The sequence below is a fragment of the Pipistrellus hanaki genome (genome assembly GCF_964339955.1).
Source record: "Pipistrellus hanaki genome assembly, chromosome: 16".
NCBI lineage: Eukaryota > Metazoa > Chordata > Mammalia > Chiroptera > Vespertilionidae > Pipistrellus > Pipistrellus hanaki.
In genome coordinates this window covers 16,338,652-16,363,227 of record NC_140518.1, presented here as the reverse complement: position 1 = coordinate 16,363,227, position 24,576 = coordinate 16,338,652, and the positions used below count along the sequence as shown (strand labels likewise).

At 36.4% G+C, this 24,576-nt stretch overlaps 1 protein-coding gene across 8 annotated transcripts in view; it reads left to right on the top strand.

Moving 5' to 3' along the window:
• HELZ (helicase with zinc finger) overlaps nt 1-24,576 on the top strand; it is a 110,126-nt gene that overhangs the window by 21,865 nt on the left and 63,685 nt on the right. For 4 of the 8 annotated variants that reach the window (XM_084864136.1, XM_084864134.1, XM_084864135.1 and 1 more), the window contains 8 exons: nt 4,429-4,553; nt 7,107-7,163; nt 10,669-10,720; nt 12,091-12,166; nt 14,162-14,360; nt 14,815-14,922; nt 15,968-16,265; nt 23,657-23,924. In XM_084864136.1, the coding sequence (XP_084720262.1) occupies nt 4,429-4,553; nt 7,107-7,163; nt 10,669-10,720; nt 12,091-12,166; nt 14,162-14,360; nt 14,815-14,922; nt 15,968-16,265; nt 23,657-23,924 (1,183 nt within the window). The remainder of the gene's footprint in view (nt 1-4,428; nt 4,554-7,106; nt 7,164-10,668; nt 10,721-12,090; nt 12,167-14,161; nt 14,361-14,814; nt 14,923-15,967; nt 16,266-23,656; nt 23,925-24,576) is intronic. The other 4 variants (XM_084864140.1, XM_084864138.1, XM_084864139.1 and 1 more) reach the window with 1 other exon arrangement.

Genomic DNA, 24,576 nt, shown 5'->3' with positions numbered 1-24,576 from the left:
TTGTTCCTAGTCACTCATGAGCGTTGACATTCTGGTCTCTCCCTGGGGAACATTGATGGTGTCCTTTAAAGTTTGTGTGAGTATTTTCAGTCAATAGGAGCCAAGTTTTAAGAACTGTAACGCACATTGATTAAAATGTTAAGCTTGGATAAATTGAAAGACTGGGCCTATCCCTTCTAAAAGGCTTTCCCCTTCATTAGAAGATATCCCTTAGAGAGAAGAGACTGACTAGAATTCTAGCTTTTTGATGCTTTTTCTGTTGTATGGACAGCTATATTTTTTGCCCTGATTATAAAAAGTAGTACATAACATGATCCTTCTGAGGCAGCAGTACCATTTCCCCATCGAATGAGTGGAAAAACTGAAGCAGAGAGAAGTTAAGTAAATGGCTTTGTCACACAGTTATAAGTGTCAGAATCAGGGCTGACCACAAAATGTGCAAGCCAGAGTCCATGCATGTCATAGCTGCATCATCCTGTTTGTTCAGTGTTATAGTATCCTTGCCAGGTTTTAATTTTTAAATCTAAGAGACTGTTCTCAATATATAGGGCAGGGTCCCTAGGCCTGGCTGGTGATCAGGACCATCTGTGGGGTGACCGGTGGGTGGGGCGATCAGGGGGGCCCTGCTGGCACCTGCCTTGGCTGGTGGCTTTCACCGCCCGCTGGCCGGCTCTGCTCCCTGATCACCGCTACCGGTCGCCTCCCTCTTGGTGGGGGAGACACTCAACTCAGGAGCTGCCCCCCTGCCCCAACCCCAGTGGGGGCAGCTCCTGAGTTGAGCATCTGCCCCCTGGTGGCCAGTGTGCATCATAGTGATTGGTCACTCCGCCATTTGGTTGATTTGCATATTAGAGTTTTATTATACAGGTAGTCCTTGGGTTACATCGGATTCAACGTATGTTGTTTTGTGGTTACGTCACCATCTTCTATTTATTCATTTAAAAAGTTCCATTATTTCGCCATATGTACATATGTGCTTTATGTTTTTATTATTTATTTACCACAAGTAAAGGTCAGGAATTGTTATCTTTAAAATTTTTTTTACTGTTTCATTTTATTACTGCTGTGTATGTGCTCCATGTGAGTGAAGTAGGTGCTTATGTAGGTGGGTTCCAACTTATGGTGAAAATTGTGTTACATTGTGCCAGAGGAACAGATCTCCAATATAACCCAGGGACCTACTTTATAGGATTTGTATAGTAATGAGGAAGTTGAGGGACATAAATGAATTATTTCTAAAATTTAAACTGGAATGTTGAAAATAAACCAGGAGAAATGACCTGTTTCTGAAGTATGAAAATATTGAGAAGGAAGGAGTCCAAGCTCTTTACAATAAACTGCAGTTGAAGGAAAGAACTCTTCCAAAAGTCCTATATAATAAAAGCCTAATATGCTAAGTGTCCAGTCGGCCATTCAACTAATCAAAGTGTAATATGCTAATGATATGCTAAGTCTACTCAACTGTTTGCTATGATGTGCACTGACCACCAGGGAGCAGAAGCTCTGACCTGTAGGTTAACTTGCTGCTGGGGTCCAGCTGATTGGGACTGAGCAAAATGGTCTGGACACACCTTTGAACCCGCCTGCGTCTCTCCTCGGCCCTGATCATGCACTGGTGGGGTTCCTAGGCCTGGCCTGCACCCTCTTGCAATCCATCCAGACTAAGGGAACCTCCACCCCCCGAAGTGCATGAATTCATGCAGTGGGCCTCTAGTATGCAATAAGAGCTTAACTTTAATGCTCATTGCAAACCCAAAAAGATCATAACGATTTGTATGACGGATTAAGGACCTAATATTGAAAGGAGCAAGGTAGCAGGGATTAAAAATCAACAACGTATTACAGTATTTAAAGCTGAAATATTCAGCTGGTTATAGGTATAGATAGCATTGAATAGTGTTAAGGCTTTTCATTTTCCAAAAGCATTTTATAAAGGAAATATTTTATCTATGAAAGTCCTTGGAAGGAAGGACACAATATACCACAACAGCTGCAGCCCACATGTCCAAAGTGTTTATTTAGTATAATTGGAAGAAAAGTGAGGGCAAGGGAAAAGGGTCGAGGCAGAGAAGAAGAACATTGGGGAAAAACCCAGATACTGGTCAGAGATTTGCCCACAGTGTTCTTACTCTGGATGATGTTGTACTTTTTGATACTTATAAGAAATTAACATTTTACTCTTTAGTTAATACTTAGATTTACTGGTAGGCCTTCCAGTGTTTGGAGTCTGCTTATATTGGGTCGGCAGCTAAGTAATTGCGGATTTTTTAAAGAAAATCAAAGACAATTTTTTCATGGAACTAAATAACTTTATTCTTTAATGTATTGCCCATTTTGATCAATGACCTTTTGCCATCTTTCAGGCAGCATCATAATCCCACGTTCAAAAAACTTCTGTTTTTTATTAGCAAAAATCTGAATCAGGTACGATTTGACATCATCATCATTATTGAAATTTTTACCATTCAAGGAGTTTTGTAAAGATCAAAACAAAAAGTAATCAGATGGTGCAAGGTCAGGACTATATGGTGGATGTGGCAAAACATCCCAACCAAGCTCCATTAATTTTTGCCGAGTGACCAAAGATGTGTGTGGCCTTGCATTGTCATGATGGAATACAACACCTTTTCTATTTGTCAATTCGGGCCACTTTTCTTCAACTGCATTGTTTAATTTCATTAGTTGTTCAATGTAGACATCAGAATTGATCGTTCGGTTGGGTGGTAAGAGTTCAAAGTAGACAATTCCTTTGTAATCCCACCAAACTGATAACAAAACCTTCTTTTGATGAATCTCAGCTTTTGATGTTGTTTGAGTTGGTTCACCTGGCCTGCTCCACGATCTTTTCCGCTTGATATTGTTGTAAACAACCCATTTTTCATCGCCAGTTATCAGTCGTTTTAAAAATGGATCATTTTCATTACGTTTCTTTAGCAAATCGCAGCTGCTAATGCGTTGCGTTAACTGTGATTCTTTCAGTTCGTGAGGAACCCATGTATCGAGTTTTTGAACATAGCCAAGTTGTTTTAAGTGATTTTCAATGCATGTATGTGATACATGAAGCTTCTCTGCAATCTCACGTGTTGTACTGTGACAGTCCGAATTGATTATTGCTTTGATTAGGGCGTCATCAACTTCAACTGGACGACCAGAGCGTCTTTCATCTTTGAGTGAAAAATCACCAGAACGAAATTTGGCAAACCAATTTTGACACTGCCGTTCTTTTAAGGCTTCGTCACCATAAACAGCACATAACTTTTTATGAGCTTGTGATGCGTTTTTCCCTTGCGGAAATAAAAAAGCAAAATATGACGAAAATGTTCCTTTTGATTTTCCATTTTTCAACGAACGCCAAACAAAAACTACAAAACAGATCAAAAAACTTTTTTTACTGATTAACAGCTGAATAGCCAACTATTAAATACAAAATGTGTTTTACATTTGTACTACGTCTGCAAACCTAAAAATTCAACTGAAGCCATATATGTGTGAAACCCGCAATTACCTAGTTGCCGACCCAATATATACTACTCCCGCCCCCAAATATATATATATATTTAAAATGTATTTTATTGATTTTTTACAGAGAGGAAGAGAGGGATAGAGAGTTAGAAACATCGATGAGAGAGAATCATTGATCAGCCGCCTCCTGCACCACCCCCACTGGGGATGTGCCGGAAACCAAGGTACATGCCCTTGATTGGAATCGAACCCGGGACCCTTCAGTCCGCATTCCGAAGCTCTATCCACTGAGCCAAACCGGCCTCGGCTCCCCAAATATATTTTTAAAAAATGAGATTTATTGCCAAATATTAAATGGCTGATATTTAGGACAGGAATTTATAAATTTATATTCTCTTAAAAATAATGTTTTTATTTTTGAAATGTTGGTTCAGAGAATGTAATTATATCCAAGCAGTAAATGATTTCTCTTTATTAATGACTGAAGATTTAGTTTTTATTGTCATTAAAATTTTCCTTTTGAAACATTTGGGAAAAATACTTTGGGCTTAAGGGGCGAGGGAGGAAGGGGAAAAAGAGAGAGAGAGAGAGAGAAAGAGAGAGAGAGAGAGAGAGGGAGAGAGACACATTGATGAGAAAGCGCAACTTTGATAGATTGGCTGCCTTCTGTACACCTACTACTAGGGATCAAGCCCATAACCCCTGCATGTGCCCTGACCAGGAATCAAACCAGCAACTTTTTGGTATACCATTTGATGCCCAATCAACTGAGCCACACTGGCCAGAGTTTTATTTTCTTGTCTTTATGCATGTCTTAGAACTGAAGCATCACCCTTTCCTCTAGTACTTAAAGTTTTGCTTTTAGTGTATAAGAAGTCATGCCTGTGATAGTGTGCCAATAGTAAAATCAAGGAAAAATGTGTATTAAGTGTCATGTGATTAACAGTGGCTGTTCTTTTCTGACAGTGCTGGGAGAAGGACTGGCCAGGGGAGATGGCGCCTTTCAGGCCGTGCTCTGCTGCATGCAGCTGAAAGGAAAGCTTCAACTTGTCTCCAACATTCTTGCCACGTCACTGACAGGAGAGTCCCTGGTACGGTGAGCTCCAATTTCTTTCCAGTGCTTTAAAAAAAAATTATTGGTGCGGCTGGTTAACAAAATTATATAGTTTTCAAGTGTATAATTCTATGATTATCATCTATATATTGCCTTGTGTGTTTACCACCCAAAGTCATATCTCCTTCTGTCCATGTATTTGACCCCCTTTACCCTTTACTGCATTACCCCCTCCACGCCCTTTCCCCCTGGTAACCGTCATACTGTTTGTGTCTATGAGTTTTTGTTTGTTTGGTTGTCCTATTTGTTCATTTGTTGCTTTCAGTTTTATATTCCACGTGTGAGTGAAATCATACGATAATGAATTCTAATTTTGAATGTCTGAAAAGAGATTTATATATATGACTCTTTAGGAATATTGTGGGGAAAAACAGTTAGTGTGCATTTTCTTCTACCAGAAATGAAATTCATGGGTACCTTGAGATACTCATTTCTTTTCAACAAACTGATGTCTAATCATTGGATTCTTGTAGTTTGTGATATATAAAAGAATTGCAGTTGCTTTTTGAAACTTTGAAAATATAGTCTAGCTATGTTTTGTTATGTTTTAAAATTCTCCTGTGGATATATGATTTTATAGGGTCCTTAAATTTGGCCACTTATTTCATAAAATGTTTACATTTATCTAAACTATTTAATAATTACTTTTATTTTTGAAGATGATATGGGTGTAAGTTGATATTCATGACCACTCTGATGGAGCTATTTAATTCTATTCAGACTTTGGGATTAACTTTTTTTATGTAGCATTTAATTTTCTAGAGTTTGTTTTTGGTTGACTTAATTAAAAAACTATTTTTTGGAACTTCAGAGTTGGCAATCTGTAAGATTGGAAGACAGGATGATAGTATAACTCTTTTTCTCACCAGTTGGTTACTGTTATAAAATTCTCTGATATTTTTCAGGAATCATAATGAAAAACAGTGAAAGCAAGGAAGTATATGTATACTGTGCTATATAGCATGAATTCCCTATTTTATTTTATTCTCTTATTCTTTTGAATTGATAGAAATTATGAAAATCTGGTATAAAGTTGTGTTTTTAATGGAAATAAATATATTTGGTGACAAAAAAGAATTTAAGAGAGTACTTAGTATACTGCTGAGTGTAATGTAATGACTCATCTCAGAGAGTAGTTTATTTCTAAGGAATTATTGTGTAGTATATTGTTTAATTGATTTACCATTGCTTTTTTATTTCACCAAATTCACATTAAAGGTTAAATGTATTAATATAGCAAAATGTTATAACTGTGTAGTTCAAAGTAGGTGATAATATACCTCTATTATTAAGAATATTTTATCTTTAAGGAACTTTTTTATATAAGTTTATCATATTGCATAGTTTTACCTATTGGGCTTTTAAACTAGGAAGAAGTAAGTTGCCTTTAAATCTCAAGTGAAAGGTGAATTTCAGAAGAGAGAATATTTTGCATATTTTCCTTTATCAGGTTTGTTAATGAGCCACCTTTAAAGTGCTATCATTATTTTATGTGAATCTGATTGAATTCACCATTTTGCAAATATAAGATCACTAGTGACCTGGTGTACGAAATTCGTGCACGGGAGGGGTTCCCTCAGCCCACCCTGCACCCTCTCCAACCAGGGACCCCTTGGGGGATATCCCTCTTGCAATCTGAGACCGTTGGCTCCTAACCGTCACCTGCCTGCCTGCCTGATCGCCCCTGGCTGCCTCTGTCTGCTGCCCGATCGCCCCTAACTGCCCTCCCCTGCCAGCCTGATCTCACCCAGTCCTGTCTCTCTTTGTTTTTCTCAGCAGTCCTCCAGGCCTCCCTGCCTACCTTCCTCTCTCTTCCTCTGCCCCTCTCCACCCTCCCCGCTGGGAGGGGGTGGGCCAGTGGGGGCCACTCCACTCTCTGCCTGCCCTACCTTCCATCTAAGTGTCTTCAGGCCAGTATGTTTTGTTTCAGCATTCTGAGAGAGGCTCCGGGAGCGAGCTGGGCGGGAGGGAAAGAAAGGAAGAAAAGGCTGTGAGCTGGTGGACACTGTGTGTCTGTGCGTGTGTGCAGTTATGAGTGAGTGTGAGTGCCAGCTCCGCCTCCCCTGTCCCTGTCCGCCACAAGTCCCTGCCCACAGAGCCTGCTGGGCGCGCAGCCTGGCCATTAGGTTGAGCCTCCAGTTGTGGATGTGACAGACCCAGGGATTTTATGTATTAGGATTAATTTTAGGGAAAAATATTTTTTAAAAGTTTAGGCTTATTTTTCTTTTCATTTATCCTATCTTGCTCTTTGGTGATACCCATTGTGTATATTTTATTGAATTGATTTTAAGCTTTAATGTAAGGTGAATACAGTGCTTTAGGGTACACTATATATTTTATTCTGTTAAATTAACCTTTTAACTTTCCTTGTAGATGGTTAACTTGATTATCATGATTAATGACCGGATGGAAGTGAGGAGTAGCATTGTTTTCTTTACAAATAAACCTTAGGAACAGTTAAGGAATTAAGTCCCCATAGTCAAGAACTAATATACTATTTGGTTTTTCCCTTTTTCATTTACCTTTTCAGAATGGGATGGTAACAAAAGACTTAACAAGACTAAAAACACTTCTCACAGAAACAGAGGTAAGACTATTTCAGTGTATTTCTTTGGAAAGTTTCACTCAGTCTGGCTAGTGTTTTGTATTAAATTTTGGAAAATCATTGGGCATCGGCTAAGATAGCAGGCTGTAAAGGTGGGGTGGTGGAACTTTCTGAGCCTCTGTAACCCAGCTTGCCAGTCATATGCAAATGTAGATATATGTAAAATTTTACTTTTAATATTTATAATACTGAGACATGTAAGGTCACAAATATCACTTGACTCTTATTTTGTGACTGTACTTTTGGAAATGATTTAGTTTTGTTTATAATTTCTTTTTAAAAAAATATATTGATTTCAGAGAGGAAGGGAGAGGGAGAGAGAGATAGAAACATCAATGATGAGAGAGAATCATTGATCAGCTGCCTCCTGCATGCCCCTCACTGGGGACCGAGCCCACAATCCAAGCATGTGCCCTTGACCAGAATTGAAACTAGGACCCTTTAGTCTGTAGGCCTATGCTCTATCCCCTGAGCCAAACCGGCAGTTTTGCTTATAATTTCTTTTCTATGTAACCAAAGTAGTATTCTTTTGGTTAGTGAACTGAAATTATTTTTTCCCCCTTTTTATTCAAAATACATTTCATTGATTTTCTACAGAGAGGAAGAGAGAGGGACAGAGAGCCAGAAACATCGATGAGAGAGAATCATCAATCAGCCGCCTCCTGCACACCCCCCACTGGGGATGTGCCCGCAACCAAGGCACATGCCCTTGACCGGAATCGAACTCGGGACCCCTTAGTCCGCAGGCCGACGCTCCACCACTGAGCCAAACCGCCTCGGCCTGAAATTATTTTTAAAAATCCATCTAGAAAAAAGTTAACAAACAATGTTTCCCTTATTTATTATGACATCTAAAAAGCAACATTTTTTATTTAAAGATTGGGCTGAGCTGGTATTTAACTTGTGAATGCTAGTGGATGAGGATAAAGACATGGAATTGAGGGCTTGCTAATGGGAACAAAAATAATACGTATTAGTTAGTAAACTTAAAAATATCAAATCAATAGATTTGATGGTGAATTTATAGGAATTCTAGCAATATGAAATTTGGTTGCTTTCCCTGAAGGCATCAATGAAGACTAAAGATCATAAGCTAATTCATTTTGCCCTTCTGTCTTGGGACCTGAACACATAATAAAAAACCCAACCAAACACAATACATTGGAACCTAAAAGTCATTGTGACCAAATACTCATCAAAGCCGAGTTTCTCCCCCTCCCTCCCTCCCTCCCTCCCTCCCTCCCTCCCTCCCTCCCTCCCTCCCTCTCTCTCTCTCTCTCTCTCTCTCACCAGCTCTGAGGTTGTGTGTTTGAGACCATCCCAGCCTGCAAGTTCTAGTGTCAGCTCAGGCTTCCACTGCCCTTTCGCATGCAGATGCTGACTCGGGAAATGCACTGTGTGTTTTTCTCTTCTAACAACAATCATAAATGTTTTAGCCTTCATTTTTATGACCAAACATTTTATGCCCATCTTTTTTGTATATTTGATAAATTTATTTTGATAAATATTTTAGAGGGGATCCTTTAAATTCATACTTGAGGTCAAGTTTTAGTTTTTTATTTATACACTAGAGGCCCGGTGCACGAAATTCGTGCAAGAGTAGGCCTGCCTTCCCCCAGCTGCCGGCACCGGCTTCTCTCTGGCACCCAGGACCCAGGCTTCCCTCATAGCCTCGGCTGCATCCGAAAGGTTGTCTGGAAGGATGTCCAGAAAGACATCTGGTCTGATTAGCATATTATACTTTTATTCTTATAGATTCTGTGTAGATGGAATCATTTTTTAAGGCCAGGTGTGGGACTATGGCATTTAGAACTTGCTCATAAAATTTGAAGAGGTCTTTTAATGTATCTTATGAGAATAAAATCCTTATAATGTTAGCAGTTACAACTGATTTGTTATCGTATGCATTCTTATATACAATCCTCATTTTACAAAAAAAAAAAAAAGGTTGTCTTTAAAAACTTATTAGTAAGCAGTGTTGAGAATAAGAAGGCATTTTCCAGTAGAATTATTATAGTGATTCAGTTCCAGCCCAATCTAGAAAGTCCAATTTAATTAACAACATGTGAATTATAGTGATATTATTGTTTCAGTTATACCCAATTAGCATTTATGACATTCTTTCTATGGTACAAGACATTCCAAATTTCACCTTGGGATATCATTTCCTCCTCCTGATGCAGGTCAGCATTTACTGTGTGCCTATGCTGTTCAAGGTTCTGTGGGTTTTGGAAAGCTGAGATATTAATGAAAAACAATCTGATGGGCAAGTATGAGGTGCACAAGCTACTGTGCCCAGAGGGCAGCCTGTGGTTAGTAAGTGCTGTATAACGGAAGTACAGGCTGGGAAAGAAGAGGAGAGCATTCTGTGGGGAAACCAGGAGGCAGGAATCTGGGAACTGAGGTCAAAGGACGGAAGTAGCTAAGTGAAGACCCAGAGGTGACTTGGTACAGGGTAAGGTTGGCAGTCATTTGGTTCAAGGATAGATGAGACAGGTAGTAATGAGTTCCTTACCTAGGACGTGGCAGTGGGAGTAGAGATTATAAGAGACATTCTACCCCTGGTTGGGCAGGATTCGGAGAATACTCAGAACAGGACAGAGGAGGAAGAGTTCAAGATGGTTTTCTTAATTTCAGTCTTGCCCTCTTTGGGGAAGATGAGTCTATGAACTTGAAGTAAGGAGCAGAGAAGGAGGATGAGATTTGCAGTAAAGTTGATGAACTTTGTTTTGGACAAATTGTGTTTGAAGTGCATCCAGCCATTCATCCACCATTTACTGAGTACCCAGTATGTGCCAGATTGCCTGTGACGGGCGGGAACGTAAAGGGGCAGGCTTTTGACAATGATCTGTACGTGGCTGGCCGTGATCAGCATGTAAAATGTTGAGGAAGAGTTAATGGAAAGTGCTATGGCTGGCACTGAGTTGGAATTGTGGGTGTGGAGCTTAAAGTAATCTTAGAGCCAAAGACACAGATTGAGGATTTATCTGCATCAAGGGCGTCAAGAAAACCAAGTCAGAGTGAGTGGGTCCCTGCTGTGGACTCCATTGTGGAAAAGGGCTCATCCCCCAGTGAGGGGGACTTAGCAGCATGTGCTTCGAGGCCCCCAATCGGTGCTCCGCTCGATACAGGAGAAAAGGCTAGCTGGTCATTCTCCGGTTGTTTGGAAGAAAGAGCGAAAGGAGTACGTGGATGGAAGGCACTAGTCTGTGGGTTCCAGATGGGGGACTTAGACCATTGTTCTTTGGCTACCAGGTAATTTTTATGTAGGAAATCTTATCAGTTTCCTTAATGAGGGCCACACAATTACTGTTTTCTGTGTTTAAATACAGTTTAACATAAAGCAAAACATATCTGAGATGTTAATGTTAAATTTTTCTGAGTGTTCAGACTTAACCTTTAAAGAATATTGAAACTGTCCAAGTTTAATTCGACATCAACTGGATATTTCTTATTATAAAAGCACCTTTCATTTCAAAAATTGCAGACAGCAACTAGTAACGTCCTCTCTGAATATCACGTGGAAGATTTAGAAGAGGGTAAGTACCAAACTCTGTGTAACTTCTAGTAACTGTGATCTGGACATTGCTTTTTTATTGATTATTGGGAAGAAATTTACTGAGTTACAGTACAGGGAAGTGAAGTTGTAGGAGAGAATATAAAAATAAAAAGATTTAATTCTAAAAAATGTGTGGATGAAATTTCATTGGTCCTTTTCATTGGTCCTTTTCCTTAATTCTTTTCATTGGTCCTTTTCCTTAGAATAATGAAATAAAGGGGGTATAAGGTAGCTCTAGAAGTTATCTATTTCCTTTTCTTGCCTCCACATAGTTTAAAACTCATTCTTAGCAGTCCTTAGGGGTGGGGGGTCTTTCATCCTCTCTCTTTCCCAGGCTAGTACAATTAATACTTTTTGGAAGTTCTAATCTGTAAACAGAGTTGTTTCTGCCACCACTAAAATCTTCTCTTGCCGGAGGAAAGGGAAGAGTGAGCAGCTTTCACTGAGTGCTTGCTGGATACTGTGGATGGCTATAGTGGTTTTCGCCAAACGTGTAATGACTTCTTAGAGCCCTTCCCCATCTTTTTGAGAGGGGATGAAACTGGTATTTATTAAGGTCCAGTAATTTCCTCAGTCACACAGCTAGTAAGGGATGAAACCTAGCTTTACATTCAACCTGGCTGAATATCTATATTTTTTGGTGGGGCAGGGAGGCACAGTGACTCATGAGGGATAGGTATAGGTAATGGCTCTGAGGTCCTTGGAAACTTGCCCTACTCAGCCTCTGTAACTCTAGTCTTTTCTCTAAACAAATACAAGCTCATTGTATTCAGAAGTAAACATGTTTTCTTTTTAAGCTCCTACCTTAGAATTCAACTTTTTGAACTTTATTTCAGTTGTGAAAAAGGATTACTTTATGCAGTGACATGTCAGACAGACCCTGAGGAACATGGGTAGTGACGGGAAACTTCTTCTCACTCAGTAATGCAGTACTGGAATTTGTTTTCTAATATTTCCTCCCAGGATACATAATTTTCTCATTCCTGAAGTATTCCTAATAAAGACACATCTCATACTTGAAAAATGATAAACATGCCAACATTCCCCCTGTTAGTTGTTTGAAAGAGACTGCACTGGAAATATGCCCACCAGTTGGTAGGATAGTCAGGGTCATAGATTTGACTTACTAGCTGCTTGGCAATTGCTTTTTCAGTGATTTTTAAGTTTCTTATGGTTGATTTAACTCACTTGATTGGTCAATTACTTTTTTGGTAGAGGCAAGTATATTATGTTCTTTTTACATCATCTGGGATGATGTGTGTGGAGGGTTTATAGAATTTTTTACACATTAAGATATCAGAATTATTAGCAAGCCTCAAATGATAAGACTATATCCTGATTACTCTCTAGGATCTTGTAATGGTTGGCATTTCCGCCCACCACCTAGGGGAATCACAAGCAGCGAGGAATATACTTTGTGTAAAAGGTAACGTGAATTTTTTTTTTAAACCCATGACATGTTTTTATTCAAAGGATAGTTAATTTTCCTTCACTTTTTCAAAGAAAATATGTGAAGGAAGAAGTATAATGATTGAGTAAAATGGTTTATTTTCAATTTGAAACAGAAGCTATAATAATCATTATTACTATTAAAAAAATCAAAATCAAAGCCATATTGATGAATCTTTTGTTAATTACAAAACAATGATATAAATGGAGATTGTTTAGAAGTCTCTTATAATGCCAGTTGGATTGATATGACTGAATTTAATTGTTGATCTCTTCCTTATGTGAAAGAGATCAACAATTTATTTATCTGTTATGGCCATTGAAATTACTTTATATAAACTGAAATAGAAGATAAAATAGATGAAGAATTGCTAAATTATTTTAATAACCTTTTAAAAATATGCTATCTTCATGTAATCCTTATAAAGAATTTGAGTAATTTATATTTGAAGGGCTAACCTTTCAGAACTTAATAATTACGTATTGAGTGGAAAGAATTATTAGTCACAGTTAGAAAGGTTTTTTTTATAAGCACTAGTACCTAGTGGGGTTTTAGATATAAAATCTCATTACTCTAGATTGCTTTTGATAATGAAGAAAATTTGATATGTAATGTTAATGATTGAATAGTTAAGACATCAGATTTAATTTTATAGTAGAAATAAACTAAGTAGTGAATTTTGAAACTCCTGGTGGCGTCCTGTTGTAGGAGAGGTAGAACACAATCCGTTATGCAAAGGAAGTATAAGAAAATTTATAGTCCAAATGAGAGTATCCAATCTTCAGTTTCTAGGGAAATAATTTAAAACACAGCAGTAGAAAGTTAAGGAAATATTTGGCTCACTAAGACAAACATAAGAGAAACAAATGCATGATTTTCAAGATGTTTTATGACGCATAAGAGAACTTTATAAGTAGTACAATTTAAGTTCAAGTGCTTTGTGTATCATCAAGAAAAGCTTTATATATACTCATCTTTTCAAATAAGGTGAGCCATTTGATAATTTAAATTGTGCTGTGGTTCATTTTGTATTTCTTACTATCCATATTTTACCAGTTGAAAAACTATGATGTAATCTCACTCTTGTCTTCATTTTGCTAGTTATAGTTTAAATTTTTAAATCATAAATAAGATGCTTTATTTTATTTTGCTTCAATCATTTAAAAATTGGCTGGATCCATAATTCTGCAGGGTATTTAAAACTTTAAAAAATGATCAAAATCTTGCATTTTTATCAGTTTTTGACTGAATTGTCAGTTTAATATTTTGAGTTATAAACACTGAGAGACTATTAATTCTGTAACCTTTAAAATGAACATTTATGAATTTAGCTATTAAAGAATTTAATCTCTTGAATTGAGATTCTAATATAAAACTTTTATTCTTTAAAACTTCAAGCAAATTAATATAGTCCAATATTTTAAATGAAATATTGGTAATAGTAATAAAGAAAAGAGTAAAAGTAAAGAGTAGAAGCCTTAAAAAGGCTAATTTACTGATATAGTAAAGTTTTTTCAGAATGAAATTCTTTGTGGAACCTTTTCTTTAGGTTGTATCATTTTGGGGAGTAGGGCATACCTGTGTTTGACGAACTAATCCACTTGATGTCAGTGTTGCTGTAAAAAATGCTGCTCTAAGAGAACCTAATAGAGTTGTTACATCATGAAGGAAGCTACCTTTCCAGCGATGGTTTTTGTGGGTGGGGTGGTTATGATTATGCTCTGCTTTAGCACACCCTTACTCTCAAGGAGAAGGTCAGTTAACATGGGGAGTTGCTGTTTTGACGAACTGTTATAAATGTTCTCTAAACCTCTCCTTCCTCCTCTGTGCAAGACACTGTGATAAATATGGCCTTTCAAGAGACTAAGTTTTATTTTTGTTATTGAGGAGTTGGAGGGAAAATGCTGAAAGTTTATCTTTTAAATGGTCCAGCAAAGTATATGATAAAACAGTCTTTCCTATTCTACTTAGATTTTTAGAGCAAGGAATCTGTAGGTATGGTGCCCAGTGTACTTCAGCACATTCCCAGGAAGAACTAGCAGAATGGCAGAAAAGATACGCTTCACGGTTGATAAAATTGAAACAGCAAAATGAGAATAAACAGTTCTCAGGCAGTTACATGGAAACCTTGATAGAAAAGTGGATGAATTCATTATCTCCTGAGAAAGTGGTGAGGAAAATAAACTGCATTTGTTTGTTTGTTTGTTTTAAATAATGATTTTATTTGAGTCTTGGACTTTATTTTGTGCCATATTTTGGTTTATTTCGTTATCCTCTATATGAAGAACTTGATTCTTAAAAAAGTGTTTTTAGTAGCAAAAGTAGAGCTATTTGCTAAAAAATATGGAGTAAAACTAAGCTGTTTGGAGATTTGCAGGTATTAAATTAATTTATTTTCAGTGAGTTTTTACTGCATTTTGTTTGTTTGTTTTTTATGTCTTTTATTTTTGCTTTATTGTATTTTGTAAGAACAAAAAAAACCTGAAAATTAATGTATAAGACACTTTGCTTTGTAAACAGTTCCATCACATCTTACTATTGACATTTAATGTATTGAGCATGCCAGAAGTTTTGTGTGAGCTTTAGGAATGGAAATGTTAATGGTATTTGCTCTCTGTTTTCAGCTTAGTGAATGTGTAGAAGGAGTAAAGGTAGAGCATAACCCTGATCTGACGGTTACTGTCAACACCAAAAAGTCTCACCAGACGTGGACTTTTGCTCTCACCTGTAAGGTATGAATTTTGTGCTACTCAAATAATGTAACTTTTTTCCATTTTTCTTAAAACTTTTTTGACCTTTAAATCTCTGTGTTAAAAGAACATTGAAAATGTTTTAATCTAAGTACATTTTAACATAGGTTCTATGTTCTTCTAACGTGTATTTCTGTATTTTGATTATTAAAGGTACAGTTTTTGTTTTAGCTTTTGAGGTAAAATCTTTCTAGATGTTTTGATGCTTGCTCATTTATTTATTGATTTGATAAAGAGGTCTTCGATTTGTTGTCTTTCAAACTTGGAACATGGGATGGGGTTCATGGCTTATAATTCACTATTTAAAAATCAAATTGTTTAATCTGGCAGCTCTAAGATCTTAAAATAATGGCAACTTAATTTTACATTTGATTTGTTGAAATCACAAATTCTATAATGGGGTTTTAAAATGAGAGATTTCACAGTACATTCCATCTTGAAGTAAAATATTCAAACTTTAAGAATGAATCAAAGTAAACATTTCTGCAAATATATGCAGTGGAAAAGTTTGTATACTTTTTGGTGGTACCATCTGCAACTTGGGGTGAAAAATCCGGGAGCATTTAGCTTCAGCCTTGAACCCAATCCAGTACTTTCAGGGGTAACTGCCCGCCTGGGAAGACTTCCTTCTTGAGGATAGGTAACACTCTTTTAGGCCGAGGGCATGGAAAGTTGGAGGTCGATGGTCAGACACAGTGATAGCCTTTGCCACAGTGAAAGGTGAATATACACAGAAAAGAGAAGGGGAACTTGTGATGTAGCATAAATATATCATTTACAAAAATTACAGCTTTACTGAAGTATAATTGACATCATAAATATATTATTTTTTAAACAACATATTTTTTAAAATTCTGATTTTTTTTTCCTTAAAATGGCTTATGAGCACAATTTGTATTTTTAACATAATATCTTAGAAGTATGGGAAAGTAAAATTCCCTTATGGAAATATTTTTGTTGAAGAGCCCAATTACAATTGGATTTTTCACCCCCTTGTACTCAATGAATTATTTTAACTTCCTTGTAGCCTGCAAGAATGCTGTATCGTGTAGCATTGCTTTATGATGCTCATCGTCCTCATTTTAGTATCATTGCAATATCTGCCGGAGATAGTACTACCCAGGTATCACAAGAAGTCCCAGAAAACTGTCAAGAATGGATAGGAGGAAACATGGCCCAAAATGGATTAGATCATTACGTGTATAAAGTCGGGATAGCATTTAACACAGAAATATTTGGAACTTTTCGCCAAACCATAGTTTTCGACTTTGGATTGGAACCAGTACTCATGCAAAGAGTAATGATTGATGCAGCTTCTACAGAAGGTAATATTTAGACTTTTTTCCCCTGATATGATGTATTAAACGAGACTCTCATAACTACATTGAAATATATGTATTGGCCCCTCTGTGTTTGATGGATAGGGAGGGAATAATTAGGAAAAAAAAATCTCAAAAGAATGGACTCATTAACTATGTAATAGGATTAGAATGGTTCACTTTATGCCCTTTCTCTTTAGTCATCTGGCAAAGCTTATATCAGGTCTGTCTTGGTCTCCCAACTTAGTTTTTAAAGTAGGATGATTTTAGCACAATAAAACCTTTTAATATTGCTTTGGGTAGAGTATAATTTTAATGGTAATCGTGAGTACACTTACAGTGTCTATTTCCGTGTTTGACTGACTGTCCAATTAACTTTGATGATGTTAGTGCATTATCTCTGAATGAAAAGTTCTAAATATAAGCTTTCATAAATTGATTTTGTACATTCACTAGTGTAAAGGAGACCCAATTGCCTTTGCACCCTTGGGAAGACATCCCTGGGTTCAACATGTAAGCACTTGTAGAAGACGATGAATCTCCTTGTACATAACCACATTGCTGCATATACCTAAATATTATGCCAAAATCCACAAGTAAAGGTCACATTATCCTACATTTCTTTGGCGCTTTATTTTATTTACCTAACACTAAGTATAATATTTAACAAGCACTCATGTAGCAGAGCTGTATGAAACTTGCTTTGGTATTGACTGTAACTCACCATATTGGGGAGGACGTTTTTTCCTTTGTACCCCCGTCCCTTTTATAAGAACTAAAATTTGGCCGAGACCGGTTTGGCTCAATGGATAGAGCGTCGGCTTGGGGACCAAAGGGTCCCGGGTTCGATTCCGGTCAGGGGCATGTACCTTGGTTGCGGGCATATCCCCAGTAGGGGGTGTGCAAGAGGCAGCTGATCGATGACTCTCTCTCATCAATGTTTCTAGCTCTCTCTCTCTCTCCCTTCCTCTCTGTACAAAATCAATAAAATATATTTAAAAAAAAAAAAAAAAAAAGAACTAAAATTTGTTTTTTTCACAAGCAAATGCTAGGCTTTAACTTTTCGGACATAGTGAACAGGTGGAATTGGTTCTGTCTCCTTTACTTTAGCTGCTGGTAAGGTTAAAGCAACATTTGTGTCTAAATTGAACAATTAGGCATTACTCTCTTTTATATATGCTAATTATTCCCCAGACTCATTCCACATTGATTTCCCACTTACTTTGATTTCTTTTACTTGTTTTTATTCTGCTGTATTTTGTTTTTGTCATCTTAGTAATCTTTGAAATCAAAATGTTACTTTCCGTAGCCAAATAGCTATGATCATTGACAAAATGAAAATATTTGGTTTATATTTACTAATATAAATTCTTTCTCTGTCAAGGGCCAGATAGACAACATGTAGATGAATGGGCATGACTGTATTACAATAATACTATTCAATAACACAGCAGGCTGGATTTGTCTTGCAATCTGTGGTTTGCCTATTTCTGTACTAGTAAGTTGCTTTTAGAAACTAGAACTTGAGATAACTAGGGAGCATCCTTTTTCAGTCATAAGGAGATTTAAATCAAGAGAGAGCAACATGTATCCCTTCCTCAAATAGAACTCTGAAAAGATGTCTTGGCTTACATGTGGTTTGTATTTTGAAAGTTTGCTTTTAGATTGGTGGATTGTAATTCATGACTCATTTCTCATAGAAATAGTTTGTGTTGTCAAGAATCTGTACTAGCTAAAAAAAGCTTGTTTAATGATGTAAAGCGTTCAATGTCTGAAGAGGATTTCAGCACCCGCATGGACTTGAGAGATTGAGGTTACTTTGGCTACTTTTCCTGAGACATGTTCTCCTTTTCTAGTTGGAGAAAAAGAGCAGTGGACAGACTTCAGAGTCAAATAAAACTGGATTTGAATCCTGATTTTCTACTTGTTACCTGTGTGACTCTGGACAGAGTACTTAACAATACTATAGCCCCCTTTTAAAAAATAATACTATTAAGTGATCTCTTTGCAGTTTGATATCTTTGCCTATTTTTCTTAAATGAGTACTTAATAAAATATGTTTTTATTGATTTCAGAGAGAGGAAGGGAGATGTAGGAGGAATAGAAACATCATTGATAAGCATCATTGATCAGCTGTTTCCAGCACTTCCCCTGCTGGGGATTGAGCCCACAATCTGGGCATTGAACTGTGACCTCCTGGTTCATGGGTAAACACAATCACTGAGCCCCACCAGCCAGGCAGCCTATGTCATTTTAAACAAGGTTTTACTTCTATCTAGTTAAGGAAAATAATTGAGAAAAGTTAAATATTTTATTGAACTAATTTGGTATATTGAAACAGTTTCACATAATGAAATTTGTTTTTCAAGGACAGGAAAAGCAAATTTACAGGAGAACAGTGCAAAATGTGCAAACTATATTTCACTGGAGGCCTGATGCATAACGTTTGTACAAGGGGCTCGGCCCCGCAGCTCTGGTTGCCTTGGCCCTCGCAGCCCCGGCTTCGTCTGGAAGGTCTTCTGGACTGTCAGTCTGCTGTTCGGTCTAATTAGCATATTAGCTCCTTATTTTATAAGATGATATGAGATTTTAATATTATAAAAAGGAAAACTTAAATCTAGTTTTAGACAAGCTGGGTGACGTTAGGTTGATTATTTTGTCATTGCTTAAATTAGCTGACCTGGTTGTACTAATGTTCTTTGTCAGGTATCTTTTAAATTCTTTTTAAAAAAAATCTTCATTGTTGAACCTATTACATATGCCACCTTTCCCCCACTCACTTTTATGCTGTTAAAATTGATGTCATTGAATATTTTGATGTTTTTTGTTAAATTCTTAAATTTTTCATTGTGTGACTATATTTGTTTCAGTGTGACTGTGTACAGAATCCCGACAGAATTTTTGAGAAATGAAAGTAGGACATAAACAACAATATTTGTTTCCTGCACCTATCTTAGTACTAGTCATTTTTTTTTTTTTTTTGATTAGTATAGCAGAATGCTTGTCAGCAAAAAAAAAAAATTGAGGGCAAATGTTTTGTTTATGTGAAGTCACAATTTTATAAAACATTCTGAAATAGTTAAAATGTAAAATGGGAGTCTTCCATTTTTATCTTTTCCTGCAATATTTGTGTGGATAACATTCAGAGACACTGAGAGCAAAGAACTTCTTTGTTAAATTGGTTACAGTGTAACTGACAGTCTGGCTGATTTCACCTCTAGCCTCAACCAGTTCATTATTTGATTTTCCTTGGCCTAGAATTCCGAGGAAAGTGTTATTCTGTGTACAAACTAGCCAAAGGGCAGTTGGGCATTGGAGAATTGAATTATGTCTGAGCTTTATCATGTTTTTATGCCGTTTTGATAACATTATAAATTATATCACAATGTAATTTGGTTTTACGCACACAAAAATGCAGTGATGGTGTGAAACAAGAATTTGGTGTGAATAGGAAATATTTCTATCACTTCTTTCACTTGATTGGCTATTCATTGTTTAAGTTTTTGTCCTTAAATTAATGCTGGGAATGAATATTTCTCTTTTATAAAGTTATAAATTTGGGCCTTGGTAGGTCATTTATTTATTAGCTTGATGTTTCCAAAACTGTGTTCCGCAGAAATTAATAGGGGTATACACATTAATAATAGGTAGAGTTTAATGTCCAAATACATTTGGAAATGGTGCATGCTTTATTTTCCTCTTAGAAATTCACAGTGCTCTTCAGTAATTAAGGGCTCAGAGTCTGTCAAACTGATTTGACCATGGAACTTAGTTATATTCATTTATCACTCCTTGAAACTTAAAATTAAGTTACATAGCAGACATTTCTTTTTTTAAAATACATTTTTATTGATTTCAGGAGGAAGGGAGAGGGAGAGAGAGAAAGAAACATCAATGATGAGAGAGAATCATTGGTTGGCTGGCTCCTGCACCCCCCACACCAGGGATTGAGCCCACAATCTGGGTATGTGCCCTGACAGGGAATCCAACTGTGACTTCCTGGTTCATAGGTCAACTCTCAACCACTGAGCCATGCTAGTCACACAGCAGACATTTCTAATTTATTGCTCATTATTGAGCTAAAAAAGTCTACTTGCTTTAGGTGATTATAATTTGAACTGGGAAAATACTCCACAGTTTTTTTTTATTTGTCTTTTACACCAAGCATCCAAACCTTTTTTGTTTGCAGGTCAGAATGAATTTACCCCCTCTAGTCTTTTGGTAATTCTACACAGTGGGAAATATGTATGACTTTAACTTTATTTTTTTCAATGTTTCCCCTTGTTGATACAATTCAGGTTCAGAAAAAAATACAGTATGTTCTCAAAAAAATTTTTTTGGATTAAAGATGTGCCTCTCAAAAATGTGTGGTATAAAACATCTACAAAAGAAGGAAGTTAGTGAGTTTTCCCCTTTCTTAGAAAACTGCATTTATGCCTTCTACAATTTTGAGTTAATGGAAAACTTTTGCTGGGCAAAATTGATTTGGAATTCTGCTTTGACTGTCTCTGAAAGCTACCTGTCGAAGATTAATTCTTATATTTAAATTTGGAAATTTGGTATCACACATTTTCCTCCTTTGTGTCTAGCAGTGTATGTTAATACTAACATTAAAATTAGTATGACCTACAAATGATCTTCAACTGCCAAATTTAGTTGCTAAATTAAGAACATGTTATGTAATATTTGATATGATGTGATCAGAAAGTAATAGAAAAATAGATTTAAAAATTGTATATTTGTCAATAAAAGATAAATATAACTGAGTGGAAGCATGTAAAATGTATAAAAGTACTCCTATGCTATTACTTTCATGTTTTAATTTAAAAAAATATATTTTATTGATTTTTTACAGAGAGGAAGGGAGGAGAGAGAGAGAGAACTAGAAACATCAATGAAAGAGAGACATCGACCAGCTGCCTCTTGCACACCCCACACCAGGGATGTGCCCGCAACCAATGTACATGCCCTTGACCGGAATTGAACCTGGGACCCTCCAGTCTGCAGACCGACGCTCTGTCCACTGAGCCAAACCAGTTTTGGCATGTTTTAATTTTTTATTAGCTTTGCAAAGAGATTGAAAACAGGGACAGACAACATGGAAAAACTCAGAAGTGTTTATCTTCTATTTATCAGTTTTGGTGAAAAGAGTGATGTTGAAATGGATAGCAGAAATGGTAGTTTGGGATTTTTTTGGATTTTAGTTTATTGTTAATTTGGGCAGTCAAGACCTGTAAAGCCAGACAAAACTGTTTTCTAAGGATAAGAGTGTGTTACCTAATTTTGGAATTGGGAAACATTTCATCTCATTCTTTTAAAGTCCTAGATAAATATAGCTGTTTTGAGCAAATTCCATATTTAACATGCATTTATTGCATGCTTATTTTGTGCTGGCCCTTGTGCTGAGTCTGTAGAACACTGGGTTTTTTCCTCCTTACTTTCTTCTTATCCACTCTCCAGGTCCTGTTAAAGATATTTTCAAGTCTGCTCTGTGCTACATACTGCAAGACAAAACAGACCAACCCTTTGGATGCGCTATTAGAATAATAACTATGAGGCTGAACTGAGAGCTGTTGTCAGTAATCAGAGGGCAAGGGTCGTTGAGAAGCATATCTTGTGCCAGACTAGTTATTCCAACCTCCAATTCTATTTTTGTTGTTAATCTCACCCAAGGATATTTTTTTCTTTGATTATTAGAGAGAGTGGAAGGGAGGGGGAGAGACACAGAGAGAGAAAGATTGATGTGAGAGAGACACATTAATTGGTTGCCTCTCACACATGCCTTGACCAGGACCAGGGATTAAGCTTGCAACCGAGGTACATGCCCTTGACTGGGAATTGAACCCATGACCCTTCAGTTCATGGGCCCATACTCTAACCAGTGAGCAAACCTCCTAGGGCTATACTGTATTCTTAAAGTAAGTAAAGAAAATGTTATTAGGAAAATCATAAGAAAAAAGTAATATATAGTACTTATTAGAAAAAAATCTATGTATAAGTGGATCTGACCCTTGTTGTTCAGGGTCAGCTGTTTTTGTGAAGCTATTGCAAAATAGACCATCATTGTCTCATACAGAGTATTTTAAAATGCAAATGTTTAATGAGCAGACCATCTTTAGAGCTTAATGATTATAGTTGCATTTGAGAAATAATAAAACTGGTATATAGTAGTAAAATGCCTTTTCAAGGAGCAAAGTTTAGAGCGATTACTGTTTTTTTAAAATTACATTTTTATTTTTAAATTGGGCCTTTACATTGTAATCATTCTTAAGATACTAGAATGAATAAGCTACTTTCTAATATTGAGAAATTTCTCTTGGTGGATGGCTACATGTTTATAATTTATATGTAACATTTAATGTAGCAAAATCTCTTATTAAGCAAAACATGGCCATTATATATGCCTTTTACTCTCATGTCAAAGATAGCACACGATAACTTGTCTTTGTACTTCGGAGGCTAACTCTAATCTCTGTTTAATTTTTTTGTTATTTTCCCCCTAAAACTTTAACTTGAGTTGTAAAATCATCTTTCCAGTTACGTTAGATGAAAACGGAATCTCTGCCTGATAAGTCAGTTAAGGAACCTTTCTTTTGGTTAAGCTTCACATTGACAGGTGTATGTATGTTCCATCCAACAGAAAAGTAACGCGCTTGCTCTGCAGACAGACTGAGGCTACCCAGGGCTCAGGATCTATTACAACATAATTCACCCTGTGCTGGTATTCAGCAAGGTTGAACAGTCATTCATTTCAATATTGTGCCCTACTTACAGTATAATATAACTGAGGCCAAGCTGGATTTAAAAAAAAAAAAAAATGGCACTTGAATGGTATATCATATTTCATTTTAATGTGGAATTATTGGTGTTTTCCATGAATGTTTTCTAAAAGGGTTTTGTTTGTTGTAAGCTGACTTTCAGAGTTTCACTCTGTTTTACCACACAAGAAGAGATTTAACCTTTCACAGTGTTCTGATCTTCTCTTTCTATAATGGGACAGGTATTGGTTGGAGGAGGAGAAAAGTGATTATCACCTGATAGATTTTTGTCTTATGAGGAATTTATCATATCTTCTTCCTAGATCAGATTTCTCTTGACTGGAGAATTAAATTCTAAATGTGAATCTGTATTTTTAAGTTGTTAATAACACTTTCTAAATGACCTAGTCTTGTGTTAAAAAAGATGTTTTCTATATGGATTCCTACTATATTATTTTGTTAAGATAGACAAAAAATATTTCTGATGTGGGGAAAATACTCTGTCAAATGGGTTTTTATTGTTCTGTTTTTAAGAATTGGAGCTTTAGCATATAAAATTCTCTTACTAAAAGTACAGGGCATTATTTGGTAATTTTAATGTTGTGCTCTCTTATAAATGTATGTTTTGTTTCCATTTAGATCTTGAGTACCTGATGCATGCAAAACAACAGCTAGTAACCACAGCTAAGCGTTGGGATTCTTCTTCTAAGACTATTGTAGAGTTTGAACCTAATGAAACTACTGATTTGGAGAAGAGCCTTCTTATCAGATACCAAATTCCTCTCTCTGCTGACCAGCTGTTTACCCAGTCTGTTTTAGACAAGTCATTGACCAAGACCAACTATCAGTCACGGTTGCATGACCTTCTTTATATTGAGGAGATAGCTCAGTATAAAGAAGTAAGCAAGTAAGTTACATTAGAAACCCTTGTTTTTGGTTATTTACCCTTTGGATGTTATTTTTCATTTTGAAAATGGAGGTATTTCTACAGTATGTGAAGATAGATAGGGAAATGGTTGTTATTCAGTGGCTGTTATTTAGTAGCTGTATATGAGTTTCTTGAGGCAAGAACTGTGTCTTGCCCATCCTGGTAGCCCTAGTGTTTTGTACATAGTTCATTTCCACAAGACTCTGCCAGGTGCTGGGAGTCTGAACATGTGGTCCCAGCTCTTTAGGAGGTTTCTGTGCATGGTAGCCAGGGCAAGGACTCAGTGAATGTTTGTTTAGTAAATGTACAAACACTGAAAGAGACTACATATTTTGAAAAGGAATTTTAAGAATGAAATGATTTAAATCTTCAAGAAAACTACTTGATAATAATAAAGTACCTTTATAGCAGTTTATAAATGCTTTAACATATTTTACATTTTATCCATATCCCAAGACTAAGTGCTATATAATAAATGAAAAACTTATTTGAATCATTATAGAAAAGATAATCTGAGAAATGAAAGTTTGAGTGAAGGAAGATGTTAATGAAATAGTTGTATTTGGAGTAGCATTCTGCTTTTTAATAAAATGGAACAAACTTTAAAAATTGAACCACAATTATGAGGCAC